This window comes from Budorcas taxicolor, chromosome 1, assembly GCF_023091745.1.
Source record: "Budorcas taxicolor isolate Tak-1 chromosome 1, Takin1.1, whole genome shotgun sequence".
NCBI lineage: Eukaryota > Metazoa > Chordata > Mammalia > Artiodactyla > Bovidae > Budorcas > Budorcas taxicolor.
In genome coordinates this window covers 129,893,366-129,918,013 of record NC_068910.1, presented here as the reverse complement: position 1 = coordinate 129,918,013, position 24,648 = coordinate 129,893,366, and the positions used below count along the sequence as shown (strand labels likewise).

At 43.1% G+C, this 24,648-nt stretch overlaps 1 protein-coding gene across 1 annotated transcript in view; it reads left to right on the top strand.

Annotated features, from left to right (window-relative positions):
* The window catches only part of HGD (homogentisate 1,2-dioxygenase), a 42,808-nt gene extending 23,440 nt beyond the window's left edge, over positions 1 to 19,368 (top strand). Inside the window, exons 6-14 of the mRNA XM_052643672.1 lie at positions 846 to 937; positions 2,372 to 2,406; positions 3,251 to 3,330; positions 3,883 to 3,982; positions 6,224 to 6,348; positions 7,511 to 7,615; positions 9,925 to 10,051; positions 16,326 to 16,507; positions 19,219 to 19,368. Coding sequence (XP_052499632.1) covers positions 846 to 937; positions 2,372 to 2,406; positions 3,251 to 3,330; positions 3,883 to 3,982; positions 6,224 to 6,348; positions 7,511 to 7,615; positions 9,925 to 10,051; positions 16,326 to 16,507; positions 19,219 to 19,368 — 996 coding nt within the window. The remainder of the gene's footprint in view (positions 1 to 845; positions 938 to 2,371; positions 2,407 to 3,250; positions 3,331 to 3,882; positions 3,983 to 6,223; positions 6,349 to 7,510; positions 7,616 to 9,924; positions 10,052 to 16,325; positions 16,508 to 19,218) is intronic.
* Positions 19,369 to 24,648: the final 5,280 nt, after the last annotated feature.

Genomic DNA, 24,648 nt, shown 5'->3' with positions numbered 1-24,648 from the left:
TGCTGGGAGTATTGAAACATCTCTGCTCAGAGAAAGCATATGTAGGGGAAAGGCCAGGAGCTGTAAGGAGGTGGCGCTCAAAGAAGCTGGGGGAGGGTTCTGTAGACCCACTTCAGTCCATGGCTTACTTAGGGAAGAGTCCAAGTACCCAGCCTTAGGCCAAACTGTTTGTATCCTATTAAATTCTTTATCCATATTAAATGCTCCAAGCCATGTGCAAGGCTCATCTAAATAGGCCCCAAACTTGCAAAATGAATTAAAATACCAAAAGAAATCCCTCACCCTGGATGAATTACGGATATCTGGAGAGCAGAGCTCCCTCCTTTCAGAAAGGCCCATGTGTTAAGGTCTTTGGGACTGTGGGTTATTAGCAGAGAGGATTACAGTTGGTCAGAATACTTTCCTCTACCCTGTTCTGGAAAGATTAGGGCTGACCCTATTTGTAAGTAGACAGCTGCCCACGTAGTGACGTGTTATCTGAGGATCATTCATTGGGCCCTAATGCTGCAGCCTTCCTCCCCAAGCTTCCTAGATGCCCGATTTTACCTCCAAAGGAAACTCTATTTAAGGGTGATCTTAAGCACTATACTGATAAAACGTCAAGTAATGAATTGATGTTCTCTAAGGTCAATTCTGATGGAGCCATTAAGACAATCCAGATCTAGGGCCATGCCTAGCAATGAGGGTGGGCCGACATCTACAAAACATAAGTCAGTCAATTCCAGGCTCCGCATAGGCAGTCTGGTCCCAAAGGGAAGACCCTAGTAGAACTTGCCTCTGATTCTCAGGGACCTAGGGGAGGGCTAGCTGCATTCACCTTTCCCTCTTATGCGGATCTCTCCCAGGGCCTGCACACCTTGTGTGGAGCTGGAGACATCAGGTCTAACAATGGGCTTGCTATCCACGTTTTCCTCTGTAACACCTCCATGGAGAATAGGTAAGTGGCTCAGCCCTACAGCAGGTCAGCCCCCTTCCCTAAGGGCTGCTGCCCAGAGGGTGAAGGCTGGGGGGTTGTTTTTGTTACTGCTTTTTTCTCTTAACCCCAGAGCAATCTTAATATACATTTTTAAAAAATGACAATAAATGAGCATTTCTATCTTGACTGACTCCTGTGACATAAAGAAGAATGTCCTGTGCGTGTATGCTAAGTTGCTTCAGTCGTGTCTGACTCTTTGCAACTCCATGGACTGTAGCCCGCCAGGCTCCTCTGTCCATGGGATTCTTCCAGGCAAGAATACTGCAGTGGATTGCCATTTCCTCCTCCAGGGGATCTTCCCAACCCAGGGATCAAAACTGTGTCTCTTATGTCTCTTTCACTGGCAGGGGGTTGGGGTGTGGAGTGGTGGGTTCTGTACCACTAGCACCACCTGGGAAGCAAGAATGTCACCTAGCAATGCAAGCAGAAAAGTAATAATGGGGCACTGAAAGCTGGAGGAGTCCAAGAAGCATTTAGGCTTTAACCAGGTTTGAGTCAGAATGTCCTTAACTTCTAAGGTTCCCCAGGGCTGGTCTTAAGTCCAAAGTCATACTTCCTGAGCAGCCATTAGAACTACCTGTTGGTGACAGTTCAAACTGGCAGACTAATAACTGTGTAAGCTTAAAGATCCTGAATAGGAGAACTTACATGTTAGATTTTTTTATCAATAAGAAAAACTTATATATAAAAGGTATTTTTTCCTGTTTCTTTGGGAAGCAGAGTATCATAACAGTTTTGCCCACTACCTCTGGAATCAGACCACTGTGTTCAAAGCCCAGTCCATTCTTCCTGGCTGAGCAACCTTGGACAAGTCATTTAACTTCTCTGAGCCATGAATCAGGGCCAAGATCATGGCCCTATGACAAGACACTAGAGATGTTCGATGTGATATGAGGCACCTCCTCTCTCTCTCTACTTGAGCTGTTACATACATTAGCCTTCATTCAGTTCCTTTTACTTTCCATCCACCCTCCTGCCTCAGAGCAGCCTTCTGCCTGGAATGTTCTCCGACATCACTCCCACCCCCCAAGTCCCTGCCTAGATGATTTCTTCAGATCTCAAGTCAAACATCCCCTCTTCAGGAAAACCTTGGCTGCCGCCTCAGGCTAGATCGGGTCCATTATTCTTGCAGTCCTCTGAACTTGACTTTCATGGTGCCATTACAGTTTATGAGATGGTTATGTAATTGTTGGATTGCAGTCTGACTTCCTACTAGACTCTAAGGCTCCATGAAGGCAGAGATGAGATCATTTTGCTCATCATTTTATGCCTAGCACTAAGCCTGGCACAGCCTATCTACTGAGCAATAATTTGTGCAGTGAATTAATTTGTCTGGACATTGTTAAAATAGAAAACCATAGGAATTATTCATAGGAATAATTCTATATGTTTCAGATGCTTTTACAATTCAGATGGAGACCTCCTGATTGGTGAGTTTTAAAGACTTCAGACCCTTTCCTTGGTAATTGATCCCTAGTTATAAGCTGCTTATTAATTGTATACATATTACTGTCCTTTCAATCTGTCTTACTTAATGTAGTCTACAGACTGAGGTGTAAAGGCAACTGGTGGTCTGGAAAAGATTCCTTGTACCTTCAAGCCCCTACCCTATTTCCTGTTCTCCCTGTCTTTACTCATTTCTTCTGGGCCTTTCTGATATGCAAGCTCTGGGCAACTTAAAAGAAATACAGGGTAAAATCAACATGTGATTAACTTATTGAGATAACTCTATTTGCCTTCAAACTTACCCAAGGAAAGATCATCTGTCATTGATATCTGCAAATTTGTATAAATACAAATTTTCATGAAACCATCCAGATGGAAAGTCTAGTACGGATTTCTCTGGTCTCCTGATTCTTTTTTTTTTTTTCTTCCTGATTCTTTTTTGATGATCTTAGTACTGATATTTTGGGATGAACATTTTGATGTAAACCTTAGACATGCAAATGCCAGCTTCCTGCTGGAACTATCAGAGATGGGTCTTTTTCCATCCTATTTCTGGTGCCCTTTCTGGTCAAGCCGCAGAACTGTGCAAATACAAGCTCCTTATCTGGCAACCAAAAATAAGAAAAAAGCAGAGTCAATTTTTTCATTCATGCTTTTCTAGAAATAGCCAACTTAAGTTGTCAATTCTGACATTTTCCCCCATAAAACTCAATGAAGCACTTTTCATTTGGATTGAAAAAGCATATGCCGCCCTTAAGCCTTTCACTCTTCATGAAGTGGTTCTTACATGAAAAGAGTTACTCACTGCTGCCTTGTCTGTTATGTTAGTTCCCCAGAAAGGGAAACTTCTCATTTACACCGAGTTTGGCAAGATGCTTGTTCAGCCCAACGAGATCTGCGTCATTCAGGTTGGTGATGTGTCCCCCTCTCCTCCCAGCTTCTCCCTAATTTGGGAGCAATCAGATGTTGCAGCTGCTGCTATTTCTAACTCTGAAATTTGTCTATCATGTCTGGGCAATGGGGAGGGAGTTTGAGTTATACAAAAGTCTCCCTGTGTAGAAGGATTAAGCAGGCTTCTGTGCCTACTTTGTTTTAAAATAGCACACAATCACAAAGCAAAGAGCATTGTCAATTCACTTTCCTAAATATTTATGCACACTCTGGATGATACTCTGGAGGGGACAGAAGGCAGTGAAGATGGATTTCTTTAAATTTTGTTGAAATCAGGGCACTGTTATCTCTGAACCCAGTGAGAGTGTAGGCTAGAATTGGTTTGGGTCACATATGTGATTGGAGGTTAACTTCTTTAAACTCATCTTTCAGCTGGTCACCTCTCCAACATAGCTCAGCAGACTATAGAATTATTTGTGCATGTGAGGTTGGCTGTAGCTCTTGGGCAGCTTCTTCATAACTATAGGTATGATTGGCGAGAGCACACCAGTGTCTACTTCCTGTTCCAGAGAGGAATGCGGTTCAGCATCGATGTCTTCGAGGAGACTAGAGGCTACATCCTGGAGGTTTATGGAGTCCACTTCGAGTTGCCTGACCTGGGACCAATTGGTAAATCTTCAATGCAAGCTTCTAAGCCTGACTTGAAATATATGACACAAATAATTGCATGAAAGTTAAACATCCATCTCTCCTCCTTATCTCACTCAAACTACAGCTTTCCTCTCTAGACAACTTCTTCTCCAGACCAAGTGTAGTTGGGAATTTCAGAACATATTAAAGTCCCCTGAACAATCACAGACTTCTTATTTCAGGCCTCTAAGTTCAGGGGCTCCAGGTGGTATAGTTGACCCATTTGATGAGATGATAGCTTCATTAATTAGCTGGTCAGTGTACCAGTCCATCAGCTTGTCCCAGTTCCCATGTTGTGCTGAGGGTAATGACCAGAACCACATCAAGGATGGCACAAGCCTCTTCCCATCACATACGTTCATAACAGAACAATCCAGCCCAACCCACAATAAATCTTTCTCTAGAATAGTATATAGACCATTGGAGAGCAAGACAATCTGTAATAGATTTCAGGTTATAGGTTATACAGTGTAAACCCTAGAGGATATAAAGTCTGGGTTACTGTGAGCCAAGTTTCCAGGAACAGCTTCATAGCAATCATAAGATATGACTAATCCTTGATGGAAAGTTAGGAGAAATAAAGAGGAAAGGAGGAGAAGGGGACAAAAGAGGATGAGATGGTTGGATGGTATCACCGACTCAATGGACATGGGTTTGGGTGGACTCCGGGAGTTGGTGATGGACAGGGAGGCCTGGGATGCTGCAATTCATTGGGTCGCAGAGTCGGACACAACTAAGCGACTGAACTGAACTGAACTGACCTGAAAGAGGAAAGGGAGCAGTTTAAGAAAAAGTGTACAAGTGGGAATGGATTTTGTGGATAGAAGAGAGACCATTTTCTTGTCAGTGGCTTGTGTGTAGACAATAAGGTGGGAAAAACCATAATAATGGCAGGGGCCATGTGGCTATAGAGAGGGGAAATGGACTGAAAGAAAGTCTATGGATGTCACATTCCTACTGAGCGTCTTCTACAAAATCTACATAGTTAGGAGTCAAAAAGTGTTCCTCACTCAGTGCTGTGAAGGAGCTGGAAACCACAGCCTCCATGAGGCAAATGAAAACTTACCAAAGTGAACCAAGGTCCCCTACCCCCGATTCTTCTGGCAAGCTGGAGGCAAAGAGAGCAGGATCTGAGAAGTGGAGGTGGTAGGAGGGGATGTTCTCAAACCATCTCTCGAGTGACAGGAGTGGTCGGGGAAACTGGCCCTTGGTTTCATCTTTGGCGTGTTTGCTGAAGGTGGTGGCCACACCTCCCAGCTCTTCCCTTTCCTTGTCAACAGATTTGTTTAGAGCAAAACAGGGACAGGCCAGCATGCGCCTTCTGGTCAGTCCCCTGGGGGATCCAGATAGTCAGAGGAAGGTGGGAGGCAGCTGAGAGGCAGCTGGAGGCACGGTGGGCCGTCTGTCGTCCTGCTCTCCATCCGCTCTTCCCACTTTGGTCTGCTTTCCTGCTGCTCCACAGCCAGCAGGGCCTCCAGGTGCCATGCCACATGTACCCTCTGGAAAATATATATAATTGACTAACCAGCTGGGGGCCTATTTTTTTTTAACCCCAGGAGCTAGAAATGATAAAACACTCCCTAGGTCTCTCCTCTCAGAGTTAAATTATGTTTTTGCACTTAGATTTTTCACTTCTGGTCTTCTGATTTATTTTCTTTCTCTGGAGGGAACACTCACAAAGCAAAGGTGAGCAGGCAGGTCTCCCTCAGTGGCAGACAGATTTGTCAGGCTGCAGAGCAGTGTTGCAGATGTGGATTGATTCTGAGTCCTGTTTAAGGAGCAGAGGCGTACCTGAGGCTACAGTGTGTAACCTTCTCCTTCTCAAGGACTGTCGATGAGTTCTAGAGTTGTCAGAGTTTTATTAGGAAAAAAGCTCTAGTATTCTATCGTATCTTCCCTTTTCCTCTTTTCTACTCTCTTCCTCTCTTCCCCTCCCGTCCCCTATAGTGGTGAGGTAACGCATGGAAAATGTTTATAAACCATATTCACTCTATTCAGGTAATGCTGGTGATATTTTCAGGATTTCTTTTTTCTGACCAAATTTCTTGGGTCCTCCTCAAAAGGTACCAGACTGGGATTCCAGTGAGTCTTTCAACAAGGATAGCAAATTGTGGAATAGCTGTTGCTGTGGGAGAAAGCCCTTTCTCTTTGTGCAATAGTGGCATCTTTCCTGTGTGACTTCAGAAGTATCTAAAAGACTTTTGGATCATTATATTCTAGGAGCCAATGGCTTGGCCAACCCTCGTGATTTCTTGATACCTGTTGCCTGGTATGAAGATCGCCAAGTGCCAGGTGGTTACACTGTGATTAATAAACACCAGGGCAAGCTATTTGCTGCCAGACAGGTAAAGTAAGTGGCTGGACAGGCAGGGGAAGGAATGAATAATTATTAAGCACCTTCTGATTGCCAGGGCTTGTGTTAAGTATTTATATACATTACTTCATCTTTACTACATCACTAAGATACTATAATAAGGTACTATTTGCCCTGTTTGTAGTCATGAAAACAGTCCAGGTAGTGATAACTTGCCAAATGTCACAGTAAATGACAGAATCAGCATTCAAACCCATATCTTTCAGACTCCAAAGGTCATGCTGTTTCTATTCATCAAGCAATAAAAAACCCCACAATACCTAGGTCTCTATAAATGGTGAGGGAACATAATAAACAGGCAGGGAGGTACAGCCTGAAAAGGAAAATTAATTAATAGAAGTTCATCTAAAACTTATATTTGTCAATAGTCACCATATTTCAAATACAAGCAATGACTGATAGAAAACAAGCAAAACTCAGTTAATTAGTTTGACTTGGTTGATAGCACCAGACTGGTAAACTCAGGAGATAAGCAAAGGCATTATCTATAGCCATACCACCCAGACATGACCAATCTCAATTGATAAACAAAGGCATAGATAATAATAATTTTAACATAATAATATAATATGTAATATACATTATTACTTAATTTACTGGATATATAATGTCATAGAATAAAGTAGCCATATAATAAAAATAATCCAAAGATCTATTCTATTTACTATTATTCATTTGATTTATTTTTGCCCATTTAACTTATTGCTTATGTGTTGCTAAGGCCTGTTATTTTCTTATCTTAGTCGCAGCCAGTGCCTGCCCTCAGCACTAGAAACCCAGACGGTGGCCCAGATTGTCAAAGAATTGCTGGCATCCACAGATTCTCATCATTGTATTAATATTGTTGAAAAGGCACTACTTGGCTGTGTTTCTGCTGCACATGTGATCAGAGGCAGCTGTAGCTTAGGAACTGGAAGAATAGGGTCAGTGGCTTAGGGAGGACAGTTTGAGAGAAAGTGAAGCAACCATAGGATGATTCAGGGTGATATCTCTCCCAAAGGATGGTATTATTAAGTTATGCAAACAGAATCAAATCAAGAAAGAGTAATGTCAACTACAAACTGAGGAATCATAGCTATAAAAGTATTATGTGCTAAAATCACCCTTTCCTGCTTTTTCTTTTTGTTGATCAGGATGTCTCCCCATTCAATGTTGTGGCTTGGCATGGGAATTATACCCCCTACAAGTACAACTTGGAGAACTTTATGGTCATCAATTCAGTGGCCTTTGACCATGCAGTAAGTCTGGCCCATGGAGGAACCCTGGGGAGAGGGTACCTTTAGGTTGGAGAGGTCCACAGTAGACACCTGGTGTTCACAGATAACTTTTCCAGCATTGCCTTGGAAGCCCGAGACACAAGTCATTTGTCATTGTGTTGATAGGAATTTGAATCATCTGCTGCAAGGCTTCAGTGAAGGAGTAAATAACCTACCAGAGGGAGCTCCAGACTAGACACCCAGCATTCACCCTGCCACACAGCTCAGTTCTCTACAGGGCACTCACAGTAACTTTCCTTCATGGCTAAGAACACGATTTCTTCCTAGACAATGTATCCCAATAAGAAAACCAACGGCTAATGTCAGTGATGGAGTATTGAGAAAGGAAAATTCCTGAATTTGGAAATTTCTCCGTCCTGCTCGTAAATACCAAAAATCTGCCTGCCCACTTCAGAGCTTCCACTCCTGGCTCTATTTAGCTGAGATGGGACTGACAGCTCTCTTCTGAAGTTACTCGTAACATTCAGTGCTTGAATTTAAACCAAAGAAATTCTAGAGTATGAACTTGGTCATATTTTACACTCAGTCAGGGACTGCAAATAGGTCCCCAGCCTACAGTGCAGGCTCCCAAGAACCCACTTTCATGATAAAGTGCTAGTTCTGAGATCCTGGGGGAAAGTTCACTTTGCATAATAGATGAACTTAACCCACAAACTGGAGGAACAATTAGAGCAGAAGTCAAAGAACCAAAGACAGAAAGATTACTCTAAGCCAGTTCAGCTTACCTCTTGAGGCTCAAAACTACCTTTCTGAAAAGCAGCAACTTGATAAAACCAAGAGACAAGAAAATGAAGCATCATGCACAAAGCAGCAAAAAAAAGGATGCTGAGACACTGAAAGAGCTTTTTTTGAGCTTCACTGCCTTTAAACAGTTTCAGATCATTTCTCATGACAGATGAAGAAGTATTCATTCTTGCAGCATTAAGGATTTCTTGACTTGCATTTACACAAACAGTCTCCCTTGTACTGTGGCTATAGTCATTTTCCCAAAATTCAGACCTGATCTTTCTAACGCTACATTAGAAACCTTTGCAGGCTCCCTGTGGTGTAGGATTAAGTCTGAGCTTTGAAGCGTGGTGTCCTATGCTCTTCACCATCTGGCCCTGGACTTATTTCCCAGGACCACCTCTGCCCCTCTCCCTCCTGCCCATGCACTCTGGGCTTTAGTTTTCTTGCTTCTTAACAAAATCTCTGTGCATTTTGATGTCTTTCCTGTTTTCTATGCTTAAAATGCCTTTTTGCCTTTTCCTTCCTTTCCTTCCCATCCTTTTCTTTTTTCCTACCTCTCTTCTTCCCTCCCTTCCTTATTCCCTCTCTTTTTCTTTCTTTCTGCATTCATTCTTCAGGACCCACCTCAAACATCACCTCCTTTGTGAAGCCTTCCCTGATCTTCTCAGGAAGAGATAAGCACTCTGTACCCCTTTGGCTCTCTATCTACAAAGATAGATCGCCCTTGGCACCTTGCTGTGATTCTTCAGACACTTGTTTCATTACTCCTTTTGTCCCCGTCACACACACTTGCCGCCACCACCAGTGGTGCTGAAGGGCCAAGAATGGAGTTCAGTCGTCTTTGAATCCCCAGCCCTCACATGACATCAGGAAGCAGACCTGATCACACTGATGGCCATTAAATGTGAATCTCAGTCTTTCCACTGAAAGAGTCTAACGTTCTTTACAAATCATAATATTGTCCCCCAACCTATTCCCCTGTACACTACCACCACCCAGATGAGTGATGTATTAATATTTTAGGCCTGAGAGTCAAACAAGGATAAAAAAAAAAAGCCATAAGGATACTGTCTAGAATCTCAGTGATTCCTCCAAAGAGATGTGCATCCTACATCTATCCCAACACTCAGATATTATTTTATTTCTATTTCCACCTCACTCTGAGCATCCCTTCTGCCAAGAGCTCCCTGCAGCACATGCAAGCTCCAGTCACTCTGACCTGAGGTTGGGAGGCAGGCACTGCCAGTTCTCAGATCCAAGGGTAGTACTTATATGAAATGGGGGCTCAGCAGGGTGAAAAAGCTGCTCAGAATCCGCTTAGCTACTGTTAATTCATTTTGCTTCAAGCACAGCAAGAGGGGAAAGTCAGATGAGTGATTACTGCACCTGGATGACAAGCCCAGACTTCGTAGCCTGGCCTGCAGTTTGATCAGAAGTTACAGTGTCGCTTGAAAACCCCTTCAGCATGGAGGATGTGTGTCATTGTCGGTCACTTCCCCTTTCATCGTGTCTTCAGGCTCTCCATGTCCTTCCTTTCCCAGGACCCATCCATTTTCACGGTATTGACTGCTAAGTCTGTACGCCCTGGAGTGGCCATTGCTGATTTTGTCATCTTCCCACCTCGATGGGGGGTTGCTGATAAGACCTTCAGGCCTCCTTATTACCACAGTAAGTAATTCGCCAAGTTACATTTGGGAAAAAGAGAGAGAGACGGCCGAGTGGTCAACATGACCCGTGAGGAACACTGCTAGAGGCATTTCTAGAGGCAGGATGTCCTGCCCTGGCTGCAGTTCAGAATCCTACCTCCCAAGGCCCAGCACTGCTCCCTAGACTGTTAGCTTCTTAAACATCACAACTTGTGATGTTTGGCATCAAGTTGGCAGTGGCATGTTGACTCTGAGGAGAAAACCCTGTGTAATGCCTAGAGCCCAGTTCCTCTGGCCCCGAAGAGAGGCACAGAGGCTGGTAAAGCTTGAAGCAAGAAATTTCTTTACATTTCAGGTGTAAAGGGAGGAGGATCTGTAGCCTGTTGTTGCTTAGTCAGTTGTTTGGGGAAAGTTCATTATCTAAGTCTGGCTCAAGAGCCAATAAAGTGTGCCTTCTCCAGTGGTTTTGAAATGGAAAAGCAGATTGCAGTCCACCCCAGGGGATGGATCCTATTCTAGAAGCAGTTTCTGCAAAGCAGTTGTTGTCTAGAACAGAACTTGTCAAATCTATTATTTTAATTTTATTAATATTATTTTTATTTGGTGAAAAGTGAAAGTGTTAGTCGCTCAGTCATGTCTGACTGTTTGCAACCCCGTGACTGTAGCCAACCAGGCTCTTCTGTCCATGGAATTCTCCAGGCAAGAATACTGGAATGGGTAGCCATTCCGTTCTTCAGGGGATCTTCCTGACCCAGGGATTGAATGAGGGTCTCCTGCATTACAGGCAGTTCTTTACTGGCTGAGCCACCAGGGAAGTTAAAAATTATTGACCCTTTCTTTATGACTCTGTAATAAGTTCTTCAAAAACATTAACACATTTAATTCTCATAACTGTTGTGAGAGATAGGTATCATTATCCTCTCTTTCTTTTTTTTTTTTAAGAAGATGCAACTGAGCTGTGAAGGATCAAGTCCTCACAGCTAGTTAAGTGGTGGAGTCAGTGAAGTACAGGTGAAGTACTGGACATGAAGACAGCCTGATGCCAGAGCAGACAGTCATGGGCATTAATGGATGTCCCTAGCACAGTGCCCAGTGCATGATATGCATCCAATAAATATTTATTTAGTAAGTGAATGCATCACCAAGAATGAATAAGGTACCTCATGGAGTACTTAATAAAGGTGGCATTTTTAATTGTGCAGCAGCTAGCTATAAATTCAACCTAAGTGTCAATGTACAATTCTCCTTTCTGGAGATTGCACTTTTGTACACAGAGTTCTGGAAAGACTCTGAGGTGCATTTCAGCTGTGCTGCTGCTGCTGCTGCTGCTAAGTCGCTTCAGTCGTGTCTGACTCTGTGCGACCTCATAGACTGCAGCCCATGAGGCTCCCCCGTCCTTGGGATTCTCCAGGCAAGAACACTGGAGTGGGTTGCCATTTCCTTCTCCAATGCATGAAAGGGAAAAGTGAAAGTGAAGTCACTCAGTCATGTCTGACTCTTAGCGACCCCATGGACTGCGGCCCACCAGGCTTCTCCGTCCGTGGGATTTTCCAGGCAAGAGTGCTGGAGTGGGATGCCATTGCCTTCTTTTTTTAAAAAAAAAAAAAAAGCCCGTTTCTTTAGTAAACCTCATCACTTTCTATCCCTCTGAGGCTTTTCTCTATATGTGCCCAGGTGCCAGGGCTTTGACTAAAATGAGCAATGTAGGTGTTTGCAGAGGGTGGAGGACAAAGGCCTTCAGAATGCAAGAAGGTCACTTCATGGTCAAATGTCAGCATTGCCTTTTTCAGGTGACATCAGCTGAAAAGGATGCAATTGGTTTAACGCTTCAGAGACACCAGATACGTTATGAATAGAGATATAATAAATTTTGTCCTTTCTGAGAAATATCACAGCCATCAAAGCCCATCACATGTCCTAACTGTTCTCCTCCTAGAAGCTAGTCCCCAAGAGGACCTGTTGTCAAGGCGAGAGGCTTGGTCTGGATTATAGTCTGACCCTCGCATACTAATCCTTGGTACTTCCCTAATTCACATAGTTCTGTATGGAGGGGGCTGTATGTGCCAGAGGCAATGGTTTTCAAATTTTAACATATGTCAGTGTCACCTGGAGGGTTACAATATAGATTCTTTGGACCCACCTTCAGAATATCCAGTGTAGGGCCTGAGAATCTGTGGGTTGTTTTTTTTGTTTTTTTGTTTTTTTTCTAATTGGAGTATAATTGCTTTCCCATGTTGTGTTAGTTTCCGCTGTACAATGAAGTGAATCAGCTAGATGTATCCATCTATCATCTCCCTCTTGGACCTTCCTCCATGATAATTTGCTTTTGTAACAAATTCTTGAGTGATGGTAAGGCCTCCAGCTGTTCCAGAAACCACACTTTGAGAGCATTCAGTTCAGTTCAGTTCAGTCGCTCAGTCGTGTCCGACTCTTTGCGACCCCATGAATTGCAGCAGGCCAGGCCTCCCTGTCCATCACCAACTCCCGGAGTTCACTCAAACTCAGTGATGCCATCCAGCCATCTCATCCTCTATCGTCCCCTTCTTCTCCTGCCCCCAGTCCCTCCCAGCATCAAAGTCTTTTCCAATGAGTCAACTCTTCGCATGAGGTGGCCAAAGTACTGGAGTTTCAGCTTTAGCATCATTTCTTCCAAAGAGATCCCAGGGTTGATCTCCTTCAGAATGGACTGGTTGGATCTCCTTGCAGTCCAAGGGACTCTTAAGAGTTTTCTCCAACACCACAGTTCAAAAGCATCAATTCTTCGGTGCTCAGCAACTCTCACATCCATACATAACTACTGGAAAAACCATATCTTTGACTAGATGGGCCTTTATTGGCAAAGTAATGTCTCTGCTTTTGAATATGCTATCTAGGTTGGTCATAACTTTTCTTCCAAGGAGTAAGCATCTTTTAATTTCATGGCTGCAATCACCATCTGCAGTGATTTTGGAGTCCAAAAAAATAAAGTCTGATACTTGAGAGCATTAGGGGATATAAAAATCCCTTATTAGTAGAATGCTAAAAGAATGCTAAAAAATTCCCACTATCAGAGAGTTGAATTAGTTGGTATTGAGGTGGAACCTCAGAATCTGCATTTTGAACTAGCGAGTCAGGGGTTCTGATGCCGGAGCTCTACAGACCACACGCTGAGATATGCTGGCCTGGGACTTGTCTTCCCCATCCAGGATCCCTACTCTGCTACAGCGCTCAACCCACTGAGTGACTTTAGTTTGTAATTCAGGCTGCCTGAAATAAGTGACCTCATGAAATACCTCGTATAACTTCTTTTTTTACAAAGAACTCTGAAATAAATTTGGTTCAAGAGAGACAGATCTCAGAAAGGCTTGATTGCCCTGAGTTAGTTGGAAAAACCACAGAACCCTGAGTTAGAAATTATTTTTTACCAGAGACATTAAAAATAATGCTTTAGCAATAATCAAAATCTTTGCTACTTTGATGTGACTTTACACAAGTGGAGAATGATTTCTGTAGAAATATTGCCTCTAGTCATCTTAATGCACCTTAGCCAACTGGATTTAGCATTAATCAAAAAGGCAAGGTCTACCTTCCCACTGTCCTTTGAAATATAGAAAATGATGTAGAAATGTCATCACCACCTCACTGCTACCTAAATTCATATTCAGATCAAAGCTGAATTCAGTCTTGCTCTCTTCTGAAAATTAAGCCTTGAAGGTGACCCTGAGGGCACATACTAGATGGAGGAGTATGCCAGAATATTTAAGTCATGAGCAGAACTGCTTTTAAAATGTAGACACTATATGCAGATGGTGATTGCAGCCATGAAATTAAAAGACGCTTACTCCTTGGAAGAAAAGTTATGACTGACCTAGACAGCATATTCAAAAGCAGAGACATTACTTTGCCGACTAAGGTCCGTCTAGTCAAGGCTATGGTTTTTCCAGTAGTCATGTATGGACGTGAGAGTTGGACTGTGAAGAAGGCTGAGCGCCCAAAGAATTGATGCTTTTGAACTGTGGTGCTGGAGAAGACTCTTGAGAGTCCCTTGGACTGCAAGGAGATCTAACCAGTCCATTCTGAAGGAGATCAACCCTGGGATCTCTTTGGAAGGAATGATGCTAAAGCTGAAACTCCAGTACTTTGGCTACCTCATGCAAAGAGTTGACTCATTGGAAAAGACTTTGATGCTGGGAGGGACTGGGGGCAGGAGAAGAAGGGGATGACAGAGGATGAGATGGCTGGATGGCATCACTGACTCAATGGCCGTGAGTCTGAGTGAACTCCGGGAGTTGGTGATGGACAGGGAGGCCTGGCCTGCTGCAATTCATGGGGTCGCAAAGAGTCAAACACGACTGAGCGACTGAACTGAACTGAACTAAACAGATATGCTTACAGTTACTTTTCCCCCTCTATTTCTGCTTCATGGAGAAACAAGTAGTGCTATAATCTGGGTCTTGCATTTTCTGCAGGGGCCTGCAGCAACATTTTGGGTTCTGGGCAAAATAGGTACGACTGTTTGGGCAGTTCCACAAGGAAGAGAAGGGGACAACAGAGGATGAGATGGTTGGATGGCATCACCGACTCAATGGACATGAGTTTGAGCAAGCTCCAGGAGTTGGTGATAGACAGGGAAGCCTGGTGTGCTGCAGTCCATGGGGTCACAAAGAATCGGACATGACTGAGTGACTGAACTGACTGATAAGTATTTTGGCACTTGGCTATATTCACATATATGGAAGAAGAGTGGAGTATTTATCATGTCAAATGTTTAGCTTTGCAAGGTTTGCCAGTGCCATCCATATCTCTCTACTCTGTCTATGATTTGCAGTGTCAGCACTCTCACAGGACTGACTATGATTATGAGGAACATTAAAGACGCTGCTTCTTACTCATTTCTATCACAGTACTTAGCACAGTGTCCATATATGCTGGTTAGATGGATAGGCAGATGAATAGGGAGGGGAATGGACAGATGAATGGATGGATGCATAGATGGGTAGATGTTTTCAAGGTGCTGTATTTCTTTAATTCTTGCTCTAAATAAAAAGCTTTGTTTAAACAAAAATGTGAGATAGAAAGAGTGGGAACATGGTGATTTTTGTCAAATTTTGTTGATTCCAGGAGGCACAACTAGCACCAATATATTCAACTTACATGAAAGCAAATTTCCAATTGACTTGGGAGAACTTTCTAATACCCAGAGTCTTCAGTAATATGATAGGTTCTTTTGTTGAATAGAGCACTTCAATTCACAGGAGGCATGCAGGTAATTTGTCAGGAATGATACACAGGTTATTTCTGTATTGAGTAGAAGTAGGGAATCCCTTGGGCTTCCCTGGTGGCTCAGATGGTAAAGAATCTGCCTGCAATGCAGGAGACCTGAGTTTGATCCCTAGGTTGGGAAGATCCCCTAGAGAAGGGAATGGCTACTCACTCCAGTATTCTTGCCTGGAGAATTCCATGGACAGAGGAGCCTAGCGGGCTACAGTCCATGCGGTCACAAAGAGTTGAACACGAATGAGCAACTAACACTTTCACTTTTTTTTCATGGATCCCTTCTAGTATTAAGATTTTCAGGTTCTATGAAGAGAATGTCAATGGAAAAGGAATCAATCTAAGGAAGCATTTTGGAAAATGAAAGAATAAGATGATATTAGATTCAGATACAGAAGATATTTGTTAGAATATATAGTATTTATGGATTAGATATATAGATAATAAGGTTTTTTCACACAAATTATTATTTGATAATGGACTCCAGGCCCAGGGTTCTTTCCTTATATCACATTTCCATCAACACATATACATACAAACATACACACACACACACACACACACACACACACACACACACTCCCCGCTTTAATTTTCTAATTTGTAACCAGAAATATGGTGATGCCCTGTACTACTGTAAGGCTATTTGGGAAGGAATTCAGATCTGGGAAAGTGGTTAATTTTTATATGGGGCTTGTAATTTTTATATGGAGTACCTTCACTCTTTATCACAATTTGCATGTTAGTTATTATTAAAATTCTTGTTTGGGTCCTACTTTTCTTTAGATCTAGCATAGTTTCATTCAGACAGTGGAACCTAAGACCTCTGTTAATTTACATAGCCATGGAGTAGAGCTTTGCATGCCAAGAATTCCACACTAATGAATGTTTTGTGGTCGTTTTCCTGTCTATGTTCTTTATTATTTCTATGAAATTTTATGATTCTCCTCTCTTCTTGACATTCTGTGGAAATAATGTTTGAGAAGTCTAGGTGTTTGGGGTCCTTGCCTTGGATAATAAAAATACTGTTTCAATCTTCCCAGGGAACTGCATGAGTGAATTCATGGGACTCATCAAAGGTCGCTATGAGGCAAAGCAAGGTGGATTCCTGCCAGGGGGAGGCAGCCTGCACAGCCCAATGACTCCCCATGGGCCTGATGCCGACTGCTTTGAGAAGGCCAGCAAAGCCAAGCTGGCACCTGAGAGGATTGCTGATGGCACCATGGTAAGCAAGTTAGATATCAGGCTCTAGTGGCCTCTGGGACCCCCAACCTTGTTGCAAGGAATGGCTATTTTTTGTTTCTCCAAAGTCACAGAGAAGTCTAGAGAGGAGAGTGTCTGTATGTATGTTCCCACCTGTGTATGCACACACCCTTGTGTGTATACTAGATGCCTGATGTGTTAGGGTAAAAAGAGCTTTGTACTTGGAGTCAGGTCTAGGTTTGAATTCTAGCTCTTGGTTCCTGTGTGACCTTGAGGAATTTACATAACTTCTCTGTGCTTCGTTCTCTCCATCTGTAGAAAAGGTAGGGCATCCAGTGCAGCTGGTGGCTGTGATTTAACCCTGCTGACTGCGCCACACTGTTCAGACAAAAGGGGGGACATTATTACTACTGTGTCAGGAGTCTTCCCTTATCTGTATGTGGCCCTGTATGTATGTATGTATGTGTGAATTTATATATATATATATGTTCATATAATATATATATGTTCTATCTCAGAGTCATCTCCTGCTTTTTGAAGTCATCCTCCAGGACCACAGCAGCAGGGTTTGCAGCATGTCACTTATAGCTGGTTTCTCAAGCCCAGGAGGGTCAGGAAGCCTTTGCCTGACTATAGTCAGGGCTTGTGAGCAGCAGTTTTCTCCTTTTCTTTTGCTCTCCTTTGTAAAGGGATGAAACTGATGGGATTTAAAAGCTATTTTGTATTCCTCCTGTGTCACGCTGTAAACATTGAAACTGAACACAATTGCAGTTGGCTGCGGTACTTGATTTCATTTTATTTTTGCATTCTTGGAGATAGAGTTTATGAACCACAAGGAGTAATTTTATGCGACATCATATGCAAGCTTGCTTTACATTTTTAAACCAATGCCTTCAATGTTACCTGACATTAAAATCAATAGCACAGACTGGCCTGACTCCATGCCCAGCTTGCAAACTACCTAAGCAGAGAGCTTATCTGCCCCTCTACCCAACGCAACAGATTGCTTTCAGTCCCAACTCAAGGACCAGAGTCGATGAAGCTTATCTTCAGGGGCAGGGTGTGAGTCCCATCTGCCAGACCTCAGCTCTGTTTCCCCTTTCAAGGGCCTCTGCAGTTTCTGTAGAACACTTTCATCTCTGTGCGAGAGCTCTATGAGATATTCATCATCTTAAGCTACTACCTCCGAAAGTTCCTGGAGGTACACAGGCTATCCCATAGCTACCACTTAGCAACCTTGAATGCCCAACCTGGCTTTGGATAATGTTACCAGGGAGCAGTATTCTGCAACAGTGAAGCACAGGACAGGGCTGTTTTTATGAGGAACAAGACTTTGGGTCTCCCTCCCCATTTCCCATTATGTAATTTGGATCCAGGATCCTCCATATGCCTTAGCCTTATACTACTTTGGAATAAATTAACTTTATAATACTGCCTTCATAGCTCAACTGGGTTGGGGCTTTGTTAGTCCAGTCAGACAGGAAGTCTCCTAAGAAGCAGTTAGCAAAGAGACAACAACAATTATGTCCATAATAATGATCTTTATATCTGAATAGTGCTTTATAACATGCCCAACACCTCACATCAAGCTTGTCATGGGAAGTCAAGCAGGGACCATCATCTCTATCATTTTAGACAAAAAGAAGTTAGTACATATTAGAATGTATACCAGACATTAACAGAGGTTCTCTGAGTTGTGGCACAAAGAGAATTTTTATCTTCCTTTTGTCCATCTATATTTTTAGAATTTCCAAATATGAGTGCATAAGAATTGTAGGTTTTTGGGTTTTTTTTAAGCCATAATTGGTCAGAAAATCAGCAGTAGGTAAAGCTGGAATGTCAAGGATGCACAGGGCACTTGCATATTCTTTCTGTTGCAGACAAAACCTGCCTGAACATAGAAGGACACCCACCATTCAGAACCGTCCTGGACAGGGCTTTTAAAAGTGCGACAGCCATTCCTGCTCCCTTCTTCCTGTCTCCTCAGTCTCTCTTTTCCTTCTTTTTCCTTCCCTAGCCTATCTCTTTTCAGAGTCCTGCAAAAGAAAAGCTCAAATCCCAAATCTGCAACTTCTCATTACTACCACCTTAGACAGTCACTTCCCAGCTCTGAACCCTAGTTTCCTCATCTGTTAAATGGGAATTATGTTCTCCCTCACATGAACATAGTCTGATGGGCCCTAGTCCATGGTGTCTTAGAGGTTAAAGTGTCTGCCTCTAATGCGGGAGACCTGGGTTCGATCCCTGGGTTGGGAAGATCCCCTGGAGAAGGAAATGGCAACCCACTCCAATATTCTAGCCTGGAGAATCCCATGGATGGAGGAGCCTGGTGGGCTACAGTCCACTTGGTCACAAAGAGTCAGACACGACTGAGCGACTTAACTTTTTCACATGGACATAGCCACCGTAATGGCCCCTGAAAAGAATAATCCCAGGACTCTCCCACCTCTGCCCTTGGAACAATGTGATGCTTATGTGCCCAACTCCAGTTTAGTAAGAATAAAACTTGAGTGTCAGAGAAGCTGAGGGTTTCACGCAAGCTATTACCCACTTCTAAGTAGTAGGATCAGAGTCAGAACCCAAGGCTTGAGTATTTTCTCCTTACCATGCAAGCACATGTGATTTATGTGCTCAAAGAGTCTGCCTACCCATATCTTCTCTTGACATCTAGTCAAATGTGTTTTATTATCCACCTCACTTCCTCCTTCTTGTCTCCATCTGCATTCCCTACAGGCATTTATGTTTGAGTCTTCTCTAAATATGGCCGTCACCAAGTGGGGGCTGAAGACCTCTAATTGTCTGGATGAGAACTACTACAAATGCTGGGAACCTCTCAAGAGCCACTTCACCCCCAATTCCAGGAACCCTGCAGAAACTAATTGAATCCGGAGCATGATGCCACAGTTGAGAATGGATTTGTGTGATTTCCTTCAGAATCTCATGCCCTTTGGCGGTATTCGGGGAGGGAGTTGGTTAAAATGGGAATTCACTGTTTCATAGTCAAGGAACTTAAACATTTTTAGAAATGTATTAAGTTCTGTCAGCTTAATTACTCAATAAAAACTTGCTGGTGTTCCGTGAAAGTGACAATTGATCATAATACAGACATTGACGAAGCAGACCCAGGGTGACATGGAAAGGGGGTCCATGAGATTGGACCAGGTGATTAGGTTCTCCTGGAGTGAGAAGACAGGCAAAAGAACAGAAAGGAATGGGAAGTGGTGTTTGTCACTACTTTGTAGTTTGAACACATTTCCCTCACTTTGTTGCCATAGTAGCAGTTTTGATATGCTGCTACCAAATTTTAACACTGCAAAATCAGAGTCAGCTATGTGTTGGGGCCTAGGAACTAGGGTTGCCAGATAAAATAACATATCCTGTTAAATGTGAATTTCAGATAAATCACGAATAATTTTTAGTATATGTCCTGTGCATTACTTGGATATACCTATACTAAAAATTATTTGTAGTTTATCTGAAATTCAAATTTAACTGATATGCCTCTCCCCCCCCCCCCCCCCCCGCCACTGCACAGCATGGGATCTCAGTTCCCTGACCAGGGATCGAACCCTCGCCTCCTGTACTAGAAAGACAGAGTCTTAACCACTGGACCCCTAAGGAAGTACCACACTTGTGTTTTTATTTACTAAATTTGTCAATTCTATGAGGATATGGAGGTCAAGAGATAAGCATGGTCATTGCCCTTACAGAGATTATAGGCAGGGAGACAAAATATACAAACAAAATAATTGCAAATTGAGAAACATGCAAAGAAGAAAACAAATAGGAACTGAGACGGGAATAACAGGTGGGATGGGGACGCCTTTCTTGGGGTCTTTGATGAAGACCTGAAGGTTTTAGCCAGACCTAAAGGATAGGACACCTAGGGCTTCTCTGGTGGCTGAGACAGTAAAGAATCCACCTGCAATGTGGGAGACCTGGGTTTGATCCCTGGGTCAGGAAGATCCCCTGGAGAAGGGAATGGCTACCCACTCCAGTATTCTTCCCTGGAGAATCCCATGTTGCAGAGTTGGACAGGACTTAGCAACTAAAACTAAGCATGATGTACAGGTGCTTTGGGAACTGGTAAAGGATAGGAAGGAGCAAGTCATAGGAAAGGTAGGGTTGCTCTGGGGTAGGGTGGGGAAAAGGAGCATTCCAAGAAGAAGCCTTGTGAATTTAAGGGACTGACGGGAGAGTGAGTGTGGGGAGCCCAGGACCAGGCCATTGCAATAGTCCAGGCAAAAGACACCATTGTCCTGGGCTAACGAAGTGACAGCAGGGACCTAGGGGATAAATCCATGAAAGCTTTGGACTAGACCTGAAAGAACTCGTTAGTGGACTGGACGTAAGGGGTGTGGGAAAGAGGAGTTGCAGATGGGGTGGGACTACTGTGGGTTTCTGGCAGTGGCATTTCTTGGTCTCAAATGGTGAGGTATTTTAGTAGCTGATGTGCCTTCCCAATGTTCCATACCGTATTAAGATGTCTTTATTAAAAATTAAACATTATAAACTAGTAAGACAGTTAATATTTTTAAATAAAAAATTTTTTAATTTTTATTTATTTGCCCAGCATATGGGATCTTAGTTCTCTGGCCAGAGATTGAACCCATGCCCCCTGCACTGGAAGTGTAAAGTCTTAACCGCTGGGCCACCAGGGAAGTCCCTAGATAAATTTCTAAATTGACCACTACAGCAGGTGGCCAGTGACTCACTGAGACCCCATCAGTGATCACCATCCTGTGTTGGCCAGCTGCTTCCAGTTGCCAGCAACACACTCACAATATTACCTGAGGCCCAAACCAGAACAAAATTTCTGAGGAGTGAATGGCCCTGGACACAGTTCTCAACCACCAGAGTTGAAATTAGTGGATAAATCTGCTAGTTCTCTTGTTCCATACCTCTGAGGCTTGTGTTCAGCTGGGGTTCCTGGCAACTTTCAGAATGATTAAGCTTCACTGCCCAAAGTGGCAACTTCTGAAAACATCCATTAGGAGCTTCCTTGCCTCTTACCTACCCACTCCCCTGTAGTGCTTGCTGGAATCTTTTCTCAAATAACCCCAAACGAAGACAACGCCTAAATGTTTCCAAATTCCAGTGCTTACGTAATGAGCTGACTCTAGCAGTGGCTCAGCAGTAAATAAAGTGAAAGTTAAAGTGAGGTCGCTCAGTTGTATCCGACTCTTTGCGACCCCATGGACTGTAGCCTACCATGTTCCTCCGGCCATGGGATTTTCCAGGCAAGAATGCTGGAGTAGGTTGCCATTTCCTTCTCCAGGGGATCAAACATGGGTCTTCCTCATTGCAGACAGACACTTTACCATCTGAGCCACCAGGGAAGTCCTCAGCAGTAAAGAATCCGCCTGCAATGCAGGAGGTGAAGGAGACTCAGATTAGATCCCTGAATCAGGAAGATCCCCTTGAGAAGGAAATGGCAACCCACTCCAGTGTTCTTGCCTGAAGAATTCTACGGACAGAGGAGCCTGGCAGGCTACAGTCCATGGGATCACGAGTCAGACACGACTTAGCAACTCAACAACAACCCTCCTCTTATACACAAACCTAGACTCTCACCGATTTTGGTTCACTCTGTTAGTGTGCTGGCAAAACCTTTCTAGAGCTAAAGAAACATTCTGGGTTTACATCCATTTAGCATCCAAGCCCGTGTACTTTATCTCCCTGTTGCTGGCAGCAGCTTGTCAGCAGGAGACAATATTTCACCCAGGCCAGGCTGTTCACGCTAATTTAAAAAAAAGATATAGTTTCCTTCTGTTGTGCTTCAGATCAGCTAGAGAGATCTGTATCATTTCCTTAATTCTCTACTCTTAAAGATTCGTTTCTCTATTGTTCTCCCAAGGAATAAGCCATCTGTTTGCTTAAAAATTTAAAACTCTTTTTAAAAAGAAAAAAAAAGGCACCCTGATTAGGTTTCCTCCAATGACAGGAGTTTTCTGCTAGGTATCCTTGACATCTTTATATATTTTCCTGTTAGAGAGAATGCCACAGAAGTCGCCCTTCTTTTTCTTTTTTCTTTTTGGGAGACTTCTCACAGCCCAGGCTACTGGCAGTGGCTCCAGACAATGGTTCACAATAAGGTGATTTTGTATCCCTCACCCAAGACACCTGTCAAAGCCTAGAGACATCTTTTGTTGTCACAACTGGGGAGGGTGTTACTGGCATCTGTTAGGTAAAGGTTAGAGAAGCTGGCAAACATTCTACAATGCACAGGACAGAGTATTATCTGGTACTGAATGTCAGTAGTGTCAGGGTTGAGAAGCCCCACGGTGGTTTTCATCTTCGCCTGTACATTGGAGCTCCTGGTAGTTTCTGAGACTCCAGGTGCCCAGGGTGTATCTCAGATCAATTAAATTAGAAATGCTGGGGGTGGAATCCAAATGAGAATTTTCTTGAAATCCCTCAGGTAATTCCAATGCGCGGCAAGGCAGAGGGCCACTGTTCTATTAATAGAAACTACCTTAAAATCAGTATCCAAAACATTCTGTTTGCAGTCTTTGATTCTGGTCCAAATCTGGGCTTCTTGGGTCTACAGAAAGGAAGTGAGAAAAGCTCCCAATGTTTCAGTAAACAGACATTGAAATGGAATAGGATGGGGTGTGTAAACAAGCAACTACCCAGGAGGAGAAGCCACTATTAGGCAGTGGTGGGAAGGGCCACTGCCTGCCTCCAGAAAGCACACACTTTGTTGACCAGATGGGGCACAGAGAGAGATGGAGGAGGAGAGGGAAGGTAGGAAACCTAGGGTCTAGATGTAAACTATAAGTTAAAAATTAATGTGTGGTTTCTGTGTTGTAATTTTCTAGAGTGATGCAAGAGTTATTACTTCTGAGTTTGAAGGAAGTTCTGCCCTTCCAGAAAGATATTTTACTGCTAAAATGGAAAAAAAAAAAAAAAGTCTTGAGAGCTGACATTTAAATTTCTTTGTTACATTTAGTAAACAGCTAGGCTTCAATTTGATAGAATCAACTTTATATAATTGTGTGACAATCAGAAATATATATCTAAAATTTATCTTTTTGTGAGTCAGTGTGGTACCTAATTAAGAGGGCAGATGCTGAAACCAGACTGCCTGGATTCAAATCCAGGCACAACCACTTGTTAGCTATGTGATTCTGAATGAGTTATTAACCTTTCTGAGCTTTTGTTTCCTCAGCTGTAAAATGTGGATAAAGATAATACTTCATGAAGAATTCTGACTCTGGAATCCAGATGGTACTTACAGCTGAATGAGTTTGAGCAAGTGACTTAACCTGTGCCTCACTTTCCTCCTCTGAAAGAAGGAAATGATTTATTTCATAAGAATTTGGTGGGGGGTTTAAATGAGACAATGGGCTTCCCTTGGGGCTCAGTGGTAAAGAATCCACCCACCAGTGCAGGAGTTGAGAGTTCGATGCCTGGGTCAGTAAGATCCCCTGGAGAAGGAAATGGCAACCCACTCCAGAAATCTTGCCTGGGACATACCGTGGATAGAGAAGCCTGGTGGGCTACAGTCCATGGGGTCTCAAAAGAACTGGACACGACTCAGTGACTAAAACAACACAAAATGAGACCACGCTTTGAAAGCACTCACACTGCTTTTGGCACCTAGTGAACATGGGCAGATTTAGATATTATTGTTGTTATTGTTGATATTGTGATTCAGTGAATACTTATTAGTTTCTGCCTCAGCGAGGCTATTGTGTGGCCTACTATAGGATATACTGGAATGAGTAAGCCAAGGTCCCTGTCCATAAATAACTAGCTTTTAGCTGAGAAGGAAGGCATGCACTCTTCTAATGCAATAAGTAACAGAAGCCCGAAGTGCAGAAAATTTAGAAGTACATATTGCCTTTTTCCATCATCTTTTAGATCTGAAGAAAACCATATTGAATTTCAATTTAAGATCTCAACAGTGAGTATTAATAGCTCAATTAAAGTGAAAGCTAAGACAGAATCTAAAGTGCCTTTGATATAAGTAGTTCGCCTATGACTAACTATAGAGCTTTTCCTGGAGGAGTCTTGCCTAACCATGTGGGCCTTTGGACTCTAAATAGCCTACTCTAGGTATTTTTAAAATCTAAAATTATATCAGAAGCTTTGACACAACCCACTATAGCACTATAACAGTGATACCTCACAAAATAACCAAGTGTGTGCAAGTCTAAA